At 41.9% G+C, this 12,679-nt stretch overlaps 1 protein-coding gene across 1 annotated transcript in view; it reads right to left on the reverse strand.

Annotated features, from left to right (window-relative positions):
* Window positions 1–4,506, reverse strand: part of gpc3 (glypican 3) — a 128,941-nt gene extending 124,435 nt beyond the window's left edge. The window contains exon 1 of the mRNA XM_006781827.2: window positions 4,044–4,506. Coding sequence (XP_006781890.1) covers window positions 4,044–4,200 — 157 coding nt within the window. The 5' untranslated portion in view covers window positions 4,201–4,506. The remainder of the gene's footprint in view (window positions 1–4,043) is intronic.
* Between the last annotated feature and the right edge of the window lie 8,173 nt (window positions 4,507–12,679).

Below are 12,679 nucleotides of genomic sequence, written 5' to 3' on the forward strand. Positions count from 1 at the left end.
TCGCTGTCATTTCTAAAACAGGGGCATTTGGGACCGTTTTGCATGGCTTCCTGCTGAGAACTATAAAGCAACACAAAGCTATAATTGTTTTAGCTCACAGCAAAAGAAGAAGAAGGAAAAAACTCCTTTGCAGGACCTCTTTGCAGGATTTTCTGCTGAAACTAGTTGGATCTCAGCCTCCAGCACACGAGTGTTACTCTCATATTTCGTGAGTATCTGATGCTGCTCTCATGAATCAGGTCCCACCGCCGCTGTCGGAGATCCAAAAGGTCTTCCCATCATCAAGCCAGCGCCGTCACTAGTGGAGCCGCTTTCTCGCTCATGTCCCGGGGTGAGTGTTCAGCGCTGCCTGTGCGCCTCGCCTCACACATATGTGATGACACGATGGAGTGAACCGACACCCAGCCTCCATTTCACCTTCAGCCAATCCAACCACCCACAGCAACAGCCGCAACAAAGACACGAGTGGTACTACTCCTACAGATGTGCCAAGCTTTGATTTTTTTCCCCTCTATATGCCTGCTGTAATCTTCCTCTGCACTCACTTCTTTTGAATCACACTTTTGGAAAGAAAAACTTTAGTCTTTTGGTGCTTTTTTTGCCCCCTCCGGCACCACATGCAGCATTATTAGAAATTCTGCTCTGCCTTCCTGCGGACATGTTTCTGAATCAGCCACCTCCCCCACACTATACTCAATATCGATACAGTCCACTTTACATTTCACCCATACACACACACACACACACACAGACACACACGTAGAAAGTGATACTTCCCTCAGTCGGATCACAACTAGCCACCCTAAACAAGTAATTTCATCAATCTTTCATTTACTGTGTGCCTCATCGGAGAACTCGCGTTATATCAGCCTGCATGACAAGCAGCTGTAGCTGTGACTCCAACTTATTCGGCATAAATTAATGGTGAGTATATATTATGGATGCGACATGACCAAAAATGAATAAAAAAATAGGTCAAAAATGTACTAAATGTGTGAAAAGTGACTGCCGATTTTATGTCCTCCCCAAAAATAATACTAATAATAATAAAGTCAGCTCATAAGGACAAAAGTGGAAGATTTGAGAGTTATGGAAATTCCACCAAAAGCTTGAGCATGCCCAATAAGCCGCTCATTCTGAAATCTTTACAGAGTGCTTAAAATCTGTTAAGGACCATCGCTGGTCACTGCACATAAAGCATTGTGGGGCCATTCAGCGTCACTACCATGAGCCCAAAATCAAATCTCATCAGTCCCAGTATCTGTGATACAGCGGGACTGCGGATATTTCAGGACATCTGGGATTTTTAATTTCCTATATTACTTCAGTTTCTTTTCATAAGACATGAAGTGAATGTGAGAGGCACCTGTCACCATACAGGTACAGTTACATAATTCTTCATTAGTCATAAGTGCCTACACTTTAATGCAAATGCTGTAAAAACTGATGACATGATATACGGCAACGTGCTCAGTCAGTGTTAAAGAACTGAAGAAGTAAGTGACAAAGACTTGAAGCATGGTCGTTTCCAACCTGTCTACAGCAGTGACTCATGGGTGTTTATGAGGAAATCATTAATTTAGCAGCTTTGTGATGGTTCTATTAGTTATTTTCCACTCTGACTTTGACTGGTGTGTTTTCCTGAAAACTGAGAATGGTATTTAGAGTTTGATTAGCAATGGGCCAAGCAGTTAACAGCGATAAATCACAAACATTCATCTGCAGGGGTTGGTGCTTAAATGTTGAAGACAGAATGAAGACAGAATAAAGTGCTGCAAGTGTAATACTGTGTTACAGTCTTTGCATCACAGTACAGTGATGTTTTACAGTAAACTTTGTTGTTGTAGTTTACAGTAGCTGCCAAAATAACAGTTTTATGCTGGTAAATCTAGCTTCAGGGATGTACTATAGATCTACTTTATTGGGAGCTGTGTTACAGTACACTCTTATTTTTCTAACGTTTAAATCTAAATGTTGGAGAATGGAGAAAGAACTCTAACTGGGTATATTAGCCCTGGAGTTTGTCTGATATTTGCTTTGCTGAAAGTGATTGATTTTTTTTTTACCTCTTGCTGTTTTGCATTGAAACAATATAATGCAGAACGCATTCAGAAAATTCAGCTTGCACAGTTGATTAAGGGGAGAAAATACTTAAAGTGCTATTGTTTTGCTGAGAAGGGGGTATTTATAGAGTATTATTGAATATTTAGGACCTAATGTACAGTATATTTTTCCCATTTGACAAAATGCTCAAGGCCAAATAAAATTTCTAGACGTTTCCTCCATGCACAAGGTCTTTTTAACAATGCTCAACAAATTGAGCATCAGTTGTGTGTAGCATCACTGAGGGTAGTGCTGTTAACCTCTATCATAGATACAGGGGATACAAACATTTCTTGTATTTACATATTTTTTATATCCGACATAACATTTAGTCAATCAGCAGACTTCAGGGAGCCAAAGTAGAACATTAGGTTTAACACGCTTGTGAACACATTTTCTACAGAACTGTATAAGCCATAAACCAAGCAATTAATCTGCAACAGACCTGCAGCGAGGATGAGTAAACCAAACCATGCCTTCGCTGGCCGTGATGGATTGTTCTTTAGCTGATTGGTGAATTGATTCCAGTGAAAGTAATGGTTATGAACTGTTAGTGTCCAGCTCAGACTGATTCCTTAGAGATGGTGCACAGACAGCTGGTCTGCCTAGCCTCAGATTTGGGAAGGCTAAATATTTCTCATTGCCTGCCAAGAGAAATATTTAGCCTCCCCTTTCTTTGGCTGGCAGATAAAACGCCTGATGGCCTAGGTGGAAGGTGTGTGATTAAACATGGATGCTTGGAGAAATGTAGGGCTCAGCGGTTAGGGCTGCATGCACCTTACACGATGGGAGATTAATATGTGGCAGAAGGAGCATGACAAAATATGCTTCAAAGTGCATCGCGCTCTCTCTCTCCTGCTGTTTGATTTGAAGTATTTTGCGATTCGCCACACTCTTTCATGTTTACAGAACATTTAGTGTTATTCAAAAAGAAAAAGAAAAACACCCTTCTTTGAATCAGGTGGGAGTATTGCATGCTGCGAACGGAGAGAAAACAGATAACCTGGAGCACTTCCCTGTGCTGACATGACACTAAAACACCTAATTAACATTTGCGGCTGGCTGTGATGCAGACACATGAGAGGCTTTTACCATTTCCATAGTGAATCAGAATGCACGCAACAGGCTCCAGTGCACCAACATGCTGCATTCTGCAAAAGATGACAAAAATATGGACTTCTGTCCACAAAGACCTGAATCATTTCACCATTAACCTTTTCTGTTTTTTGCCAACTCACTTCTCCAGATCTATTCCTTCATTAGAGAAGACAGAAGTCAGTGACAGTTGAGCTCCATGGAACAAAAACAATAAAAATGAGTTTGGATCATTGCATCATTTACAAAATAACTTCCAGTTTGCTTGCAGTTCAGATCACACACATAATTGATATTTGCTGACAATGTAACAGGAATGGCTGTCTACATGTTGACTATTAATCCTCTTTCATTCCCTCAGCTTTTCACCACCGTCATGTATTTAAACAAGCACCAAAGTTAGGATATTGCCTCCTTAAAACACTAACTCAAATCTTGCAATGTTTCAGCACTAACCGAATCAAGGTGAGGTGCAAGGCAAGGTTACTCCATGTTCAGATCAATACAAGAACAAATTTTACAAGTTTCAGTTTCGTATTTGTAGCAGGATATTCCGCTTAATGCGGCCAGAGCAGGTTAGTAAACGTTCAGCCAGAGGGATGGAGAGTGTGTGGGTTGGCTCTCACTGAAAAGGTCAGCATTCAAAACAAAACACGGAAAGGTTCGATGACAGAAGAGAATCGCTATAGTGGTAGTATCCGCTGGGGAAAAAATATATTTACAAATCTATATCTGACTTAATGTGTTGGTGCTGATTGTTAGAAACGTGCTCTATCCCACAACATTATCAGGAGTACGTAAAACATTAATGTCTCGTATCTACGAGCTTTATTAATGAGAGTTACCTGACACTGGGGTTTCGGGGACCCACTTGGAGCCCGGGTGCAGAGACTGAAATACTGCGCGCACCTCCTGGCAGTTTGGCACGTGTCCGCCGGGAAGGGAGAACAGCTGGAGGAAGGCGCACAGAAAGAGCGCACTGTGGACCGGTGAGGAAGCCATGGCTGACGGGCAGCAGCACTCAACCAAAGCAGACAGAGTAGAAGAAGCAGCAGTAAAGTTCAGCGCGCTAAAAGTTACAGAAGGATCCAGCGTTTGCGCTGATGAGGTGAAGCTGCAGCTCCCGGCTCGACACGGATCAGCATCCTTCCGCTTTCCTCGTCTCCTCCTCTCAGAGTCCGTGCGCCCTGCAAAGCTGCTCTCTCGGGCTTCTTGGCGAAGCTACACGGATGCCGAAAACTTATGACTCCCTGTTCACTTGCAGCAGCGAGTGTCATCTCTCCGCACAGACTGATGAACGCCCCCCCACTGAATCCATGTGCGCGCTCCTTAAAAAGCGCGCGCCACGGCGTAAAGCTGGCTGCGCGTACAGAGAGCTCCTCTCAGTGATGCACGCTGACACAGTGGCCCTGTGTGGGCGCTCGAGTGGAAATATGAGGGGCTTAATGCGCTGCACGAGCCGCTTTAGATTAACCGTACGGGATTTAACTGGGGTGCATCACTCGTGCGTTTCACTATACATTTAAACCAGTGTTTACCAGGAGCTGCACACAAAACACCAAAGACATGTTGTATGAGCGGCAGTTTATTTTTCATCCACATGGAGATTGTTCATACAGACAGCTGGTTGTGCACGAAGCACAAAACTCACTGTTACATTATACAGATTTCTTCATGTCAGTTTAAAATGAGTCTTACTTTCACTCAGATCTACAAGCATTAAAGTTGAGATGGTGCCATCTAGTGTTCAGTGTGCATGTCAACAGCAAAAACGTTGCCCAACAGACAAGGACAAGATATTCAACTCCTCCGCAGACTGAACAGTTCATCAAGTCAGAAAAGTTGTTTTGGGAGTTTTTACTTGTACAGAAATTAGTACAATCCAATAAATGCAGGACTCAACATCTGGCTGATAGTGAAACAAATTTCTCAACTATTCACAATGTTAAGTGTTGAAATTTAAATCATCCATCTTAAAAACAGCAAGTGTCACAACAGCAGAATCACAGCAGAAGTAGAAACAGCAGCAGCACCAGCTCATCTCGTGCCTGCTGTGAAAGGCTTTCAGTCTTTCAAGTGTTGCTCAGGACAGACAAAACATACGCGTCGCATTTCTGAGAAACAGAGAGCTTTGCATGGATTTGCACAGCAGAGTCTTTCAGAAGCTGAGAGCAAACCATCAAAACTCACTGTAAGCCCAGCTGAGTTTAAGTGCTATGAACAGGCGGAAAGGTGACCAGCAATACCTCAAGTGCACAAACTGCAGTAGATGAGCGTTTACTACCTGCACTGTGAGCACTTTGGAACTGCAGGGACAACAGTGTGTTCATCTCAAGGAATGAAAAGTCATGAGGGAAGATGTCAGAGGAAAGACCTGTAAAGAAGCACATGTGACAGACACCAACTGCTTCTACTTTCACACTTATACAAGATGATTTTTTATTTATTTATTTATTTTTTAAATGGCCAGCAACCATTGCTTCTATGTTCCAGTGGCATGTTGTGTTATATTTGGGGGACTTGGGGGGGGGGGGGGGGGGGGGGGGGGGTTGGGTACTACTCCCTGGGCAACTTTAAAGCATCCATTTATCAATCTAGATATTTGTCTTTTTCCATTGTCCACACCTCTTTCTCTTCGGTTAGTGTAAGTTTACACCATGCTGAAAGCATAGTACACACCACTGTACCCGACTAGCCAATGTACTGCTTTTTAGAAAAAATAAATAAATCAGCACAGCTGAGATGTTCTCAGTTATGCTTCCAGAATCTTTTACTATACTCATAAACTTGCATTGGAGAACTGAGCTATTTGCTAAAAACGAGCCACTATACACAAATATTCTCTTAAGTCAACATGAATAACTGCATTGATTATTGGCTTTTACAATACTACAGTTCAAACTTAGATGAAGACAGATTATCTTTTATGTTTGTTTGGTTTTTTTTTTTTTAAAAAAAAGAAGGTATGTCAAGATACTAATAAATTACCATAAACTGAATATATCAACTCTGTTACATGATGAACTTCACATATTATAGACTTTACTACAATTTTATTTGAACGTTTTATCTTGCAGTGGGTTCCTACAGCTAAGACAAAAGCCAAAGAAAAGGGGGGGAAGCTCATTTCAGACATGAGCCTGGTTCTGCTCGAGGCCATCTTGTTGATTGGGCGCTACACAAATAAAATTGAAGTGAACTGAAAAACAAGCCCTCCAGACAGAAGGGGCAACTAGGGCAGTAGACTTTGAATACTTCACTAACTACACTAGATGCACCTTAGCTGGAGGACCATGAGGCAAAAATGGAGGGAAGTGATAAACTGGATCACTTCCACACACCGCCAGTCTGCACGATCTGCAAGGAAATCAAACAGAAAATGAATCATTACTTAAACGGATTCCATTATTAGTGGTATAGGAAACTCATTAACACCAACGGGCTCTATATTAGAGTTAAAAAAGACGTTAAACATGATAAACGGCGGTTTACAGGCACGACATTGCAAAAAGGATGGTCACGTTGCTATAGCCCTGCACTGACACTCAAAAGTTGCAGTCCAAGAGATTCTGATCTGTTACACGTGCACACACTCCTTCACATTAAAGGAAATTATTCCGTCTGCTCATTTAAAAATCCGATTAACCTGTGCAATTGAACACTGCATCAGATTTAACCAGCTGATGCACCGAGGAAATCCTTTATCTGAGGAGTTACAACGGGCTGCCAGAGGTATCGAAGCTGTTCTGCAGCGTAGAGAAAACATGGAGATGTTTCCCTTTGCACCAATGTGAAGTCTCATTTTTCAGAAATATAACCTCACAAATGATCCGACGTACCCCGAGTTTTCCATGAGTGCAGGCCAGCTTTGGTACTCCACATTACCCAAAGGTTACAATCAAGCCTTAATCTTCGATCGAGCCACACCAGTTCTAGAGGTTTCTCTCCACGATATCTGCACGGCCCACGTGTTTCACTAAAGTTTGAAGAAGCAGGAGGAAATTTAAACTTACGACGCTCCATTTTCCAAAACCATATTTCAGGATACAACATCGGAGGTCATCTTTGTTCGCTTTTTATCCCTGAACTAAAAGTTTCAGAAGGCCGGAGAGCCCTGCCCTGCTCTGCTTTGCTTTGCTTTGCTTTCACGAAGTGGCGCCAGCGGCGTCTGGTGCTGCCCTGATGAGCGCATGGAGTCCCTCAATTAAAGAATAGCACTCAATCAATCTAATGACGCAATTAAGACAATCAGTGCCGGCTGCTGAACAGTAAGCGGGTTCATGTTTAGGTCTTCGCGGATTAATAAAGAGATCGGCCTTCATTTGCAACCTAAGCAAATGCACTTTAACAAGCTATTGTCAGCCTTCGTGTGCAGATTACACCAAGACTGAGTAATCCGATAGATCCAATACTGCCGCACACAGCGTTCAGATTAATGCGCAGGTGGCGCCGACAAACTAATCAACAGCCGCATCAGACTTTATGTCCAGACCTTGTCAATCAAACGTTTCTATTACCGCAGTTGTCAGCAGACGGCTTACCTCTGATCGTGTTGAGCTTCATTCAGTTTAATGGGTGTAGTCAAACCAACTGGGGCTTCCCATAAAGCAGAAATCTCGCAGAATCTCTGTGGATTTTCCATCTCAGTGTATTCCTTTTACCACCCATCAGCGCAAAAAAAACAACAACAACAAAAAAATAAACTTTTGTCATTCATGAAATTGTAACAGCATCTTTTTTTCTTTCTGTATTTCTTCCTCTTTGTGGGGGTGGGGGCACGAGCGCAGGCGGATGTGCGTCCTTAAATCCACTCATAATCAATGCACTTGTAGATACTTGGCATCATATATCTACAAGCTTTCCTCTGAAGCGACATCCGCTGGGGAAGAAAAAACCAATCTGAATATGAAACCTGAAGTGAGATCAGTTTTATTGACCCACCTCACTCATCCATTCACCGCCGTGCTGGCCAAAGAAACCCAGGAAACTTGTGACCTATAACCCCAGTAAAACCCTGCCCCCACATAGCCTTCTGTGCTGTCCGCAGCCAGGATGTCCCTCCTCTGCAGTCCCACACAAAACACCATTTAATAAAACTCTGTTTGCAGCTGTCAAGCAGAGGGATGCACGACCTTTCCAAAGCACGGCGGCACTCCCCTCTCCACCGTGGAGCCGAGCTGCAGTGTTGCCTTACTTTCCGTCTTCTCTGATTGAACTTTGACCTAGTTTCCCAGGCTGTATGTGTGTTAGAAAGCCTGTGATTGGCTGCGTAAAGAGAAAGAAGGCCCCCAGCTGCCATTTTACTTTACTCATCTGCAATACGTGATTGATGTCTGCACAGACACAAGAAAAGGGATCATCATAGGAACACAGAAAAAAAGGCAGAGTCCATTGTGTGCATTGGTGGCAGCAGCAGGGTGGCTCAGTGGTTTACATTGGTGCCTGTAGGTGGCTCGGGGTCACCCCCGCCATCAAAACTGCGCCCAACTCCAGCACAGATAAAGTTGCTCCTCCTTTTTTTTTTTTTTTTTTTTTTTTTTGCCTGTCCCGTTTGGCTCTTTTGCCATCAGAATTATTCTCTAAAGGCGAAGAAAGATGCCCAACGGATTTACTTTACCAAATTGACCATCCCAGCTTTGCCGCAATGGTCCATTTGATTCACCTTTTATTGTTTATTTTATTTTCACTTGCTGAATACGGGACAGACTTGACGGGGAAAGAAAAGGGAGAAAGAAAGAGGGAAAGAAAAACAGCTGAGAAGATGGACGGGGGAGAAGGGCAAAAAACAAAAAACAACAGAATAAGCAGAAAAAAAAATACATATATCGATCACCTGGATCACCTGTTGAGAAAGAAAAAAGAAAACAAGCAGAAGAAAACGAGAGTAATAGAACAAACAACATCACAATGATATATGGGAATATGACAGTAAATACTAAATATTAAACATTATTGTGCAGCACGTAATATCGACAGCGCACAGTGTGCTTTGAGGTAGGAGCCATAAAGGGTGTAGTTTGTGTGTGTGAGCACCCGTGTGTACACCTGTGAGCATGGACGCGCTTGTTTTTAAAAGGTTCCTTCATGTAATGATCTGCTAGAGGGTGTGGGGAGCCACTGCCCCGCCCTCCAGGGCATGAAGCAGGTATGGAGGAGATCAAAACTCCAGACATCCAGAGGCCCCCAGAACACAAGAGACCAAGGAAGACCAACAGAGGGGCAGCTGCGCCACTATCCCAGAAAGAGCTGAGGAGAGTCCCAGATGAGGGGTCACTCAGCAGCCGCGGAGCAGAAGCCAGGGGGGGTTGCAGTGATGTGCCCGTGAGCTCCGCCGGCAGCCAGCTGTGCCTGAGTGACCGAGCCCCAGGCCGAGAGGCTCCTCCTGCCGTCGCACTGCCTGCTACACGTGAGAGGATATCCTCTCACGTGTAGCAATACCATCAATACCATCGTTGGTATCAATACTATCGATATTTTGATTGATATCAATCAAAATATCAATAGTATTGATACCAACGATGGTATTGGTATCGGATAGATACTTTGTTTCTATCCTCAAAATCAGTGTCAGTCATTCTGAATCAGAATTTGCAAACTGATGATGATTCATCTCATAAATCACGATACTACTGCCCACTCCGCTTGCGATACGCCCTGCTCTTTTACTTAAAGCCAGTTTGAAGAACGCATACAGATGTGGACAAAATTATTAGCCCTGCTATGAATTTTAAAGTTTTTATCAAAGAACAGAGATTTTGAAAATAGCATTTTGAAACAAACTAGTTTTTTTTAGAAGGCATAAATTATTTGTATTTGCACACAATAACAGAATTATTCCAGAAAAATAAAATGACCAAGCTCAATATTATTATCTCAGCTGAAAAACGGCTCTTTTTATTGGGCCATAACACAAACCGGTGCTGTGCAAAGAGTGAGATAATGCACACTGGAAGCATCCTTTGGTACATCAAAGATGTGCAACTCAAAGGACACCTGAGTGAGCTGCTGAGTGACTACCACACTCTGTATCACCCTACACGTTCATGTGTAATAATTGTTTAGGCAACAAAAACAATGCAAAACAAAACATTGCAATGACATTTTATTTTCATGAATGCTTTCACACTTCACTTATCCTTTATAAAGTTATGTACACATAATTTGCTCCCGAAGAAAATAAAATATCCAGTGTGGAAAGGTAAAGAAAGAAAAGAAGGCAACAGAGTCAAAAAACGTAAAGCACAATAACCCAGAAAAGTTTAATTCGTTTCATACATATTATTGATTTTAAGGAATTTAAATTTGTGACTACATATTGCCAGTGACTCGTATATTCATAACAGGAGGTAGGGTTAAAGAAACTTGAAATGCTTTGTTTGTACAACTAACACAAGTGCTAACACTGTTGCTAACAGCACCCCCTAGTGGGATGGCTGCGCACAACACATCCTTCTAAAAGTGCATGTCAAGACTGGGGCCAAATTTCAACAAAGTCTGCATACAAATTCATACGGGCAATCATTTTTTTTCCCTCCTTCCATTAATTATTACTGATAAGATACTTTTTGTCCTCAGTAAATCTATAGTCAGCTGCATGGAGACATCAGTAATGACCACTGTGTATACGGATTACACCCAATGTATTCTCACAGTTTTAATTTGTTTTATAGTTTCTAAACTGATGACATGACAATGCACTGTGTGTAGGACTTCAGTTTATCTATGCATCATGTACCACATTCACAGCAAGTTCATCAAATTATTTAATGGCTCCTGAAAGTCCTCACTCTTTGTGACGGTCTCATGAAGTGGACCAAAGAATGATCAAGCCAAATCAACCCAACTGAAAACTACACTGTGTGATGCCTACTACAGATCTCTTAAAATATATTTACACTCCCAGGGTTTACATATAAGCAAGTATCGCAGTTAGTAATAAACCTGGTCTACGCATGAACCCGAGAAATTAACTGCTAATGTATTTGGGACCTGAAATGAACATTTTTTAATTAATTTTTTACATTTTTAAACCCTTTTTTTCATATCAGCTTTGGTTTAAAACAAATTAGAAATCGAAAGGATCAATCATGATCCATGAAATGTCTTTAAATAAGGCAAAAATTCATTACAAGGTACCACACTGCAATTCATTATGAATTAACATTTGTGAGGTACCACACAATGAAAAGTTTAAGTTTAAAAAAAAAAAGGATCCAGTTTTCCATTGTGAAAACCAGGCTGCAGTCCCTGCTCAAGTCGGAACAAATGTATCACATGTCGGCATCCATTCAAACCACTGCTGTGTGCTTTTGTTTTGGTCAAATGTCAAATTAAATATCTTGTCAAGGAAATAAAAGGAAAAAAAAAGAAAAAAAGAAAAACCAGCATCCGCAAACTCAAATCCCATGAGGTATATACACTAACAGTCTGCACAGACAACACATTCTGAAACGCTGTAATTTCAGCCACTATAACAACAACAACAACAGCAGAAATAGGGCCATTATTTCAACTGAGCTCTGGTGATGCACGTGAGGAGTAAAGTCAGTGCTCATCATCCAAAAATCTCATGTGGAACAGTGCATGTGGTTATCCTGACAATATTGTGACATGAGATGGGACCTACTGTTCTGATGCTTAGCAGGCATATTGTTATGCACTGTGTCACTGTTATAATCATATCAGAAAAGAGAGCCAACCTAACAATTTACCATCTCCTTAAGCAGTTTGTCTCTTCTGTATTAAAGTGAATGATGGTGTGGTTTGGAGTTTGCATTTGTGTGGTTTCTGAGGTGAAATGTCATTTTGTTTTAGTAATATTTCAGTCTTCAGACTAATCAAGTCCAGTGTAGCAGTGAAATTAATCAGGGGAAAAACACGACCCCGATTAAAATTATTATAAAAGTCTGTGGTTCAATAACACACCGTGCTCCAATATGAATATAACAGTGTAACATTTTTATGATTTTTTGTTAATTTGTTGCCATCAGTTTTAGAACGTGAAGAAGAAATGAAGCGCTTCCAGCGAGATCAATCGGTGTATCCTGGCTGTCCGCGTTAGCTGTGAACGGATGGGCTGGTAGCCTGCAGCGTTATCTGATGCCTTGTTTCTATTTCAGTCATGTAAGCGTCGCTGAGCACAGCCTGAAAAATCACAGTACAATTAATTGATTCCTCTATGGTTTTGATTTTCTCTTCCTGTGACAGCTAATGCATTGGCTAGTGCAGCACTGCAGGGTCGTTTCTGACCAGCATAATCGCGTGCACTCCAACGAAAGCCTGAAAACTGTGCAATAATTGCCAAATGTTACTACTACGAGCTGACCTGCCCAATATGAGCAGACGTGCCACTCTTCTAAAGCTGGTTTTCTAAAGACAGTCCCTGTACAAAGAATAGCTTTCCAAAAAACAAAAGAGGCAATAAACCAAACCTAAGCAATGAGAATAAGCATCATTGGGAAAGAAGAGTTACTGGAGGCTT

This window comes from Neolamprologus brichardi, chromosome 2, assembly GCF_056152115.1.
Source record: "Neolamprologus brichardi isolate AB-2024 chromosome 2, ASM5615211v1, whole genome shotgun sequence".
Taxonomy (NCBI): domain Eukaryota; kingdom Metazoa; phylum Chordata; class Actinopteri; order Cichliformes; family Cichlidae; genus Neolamprologus; species Neolamprologus brichardi.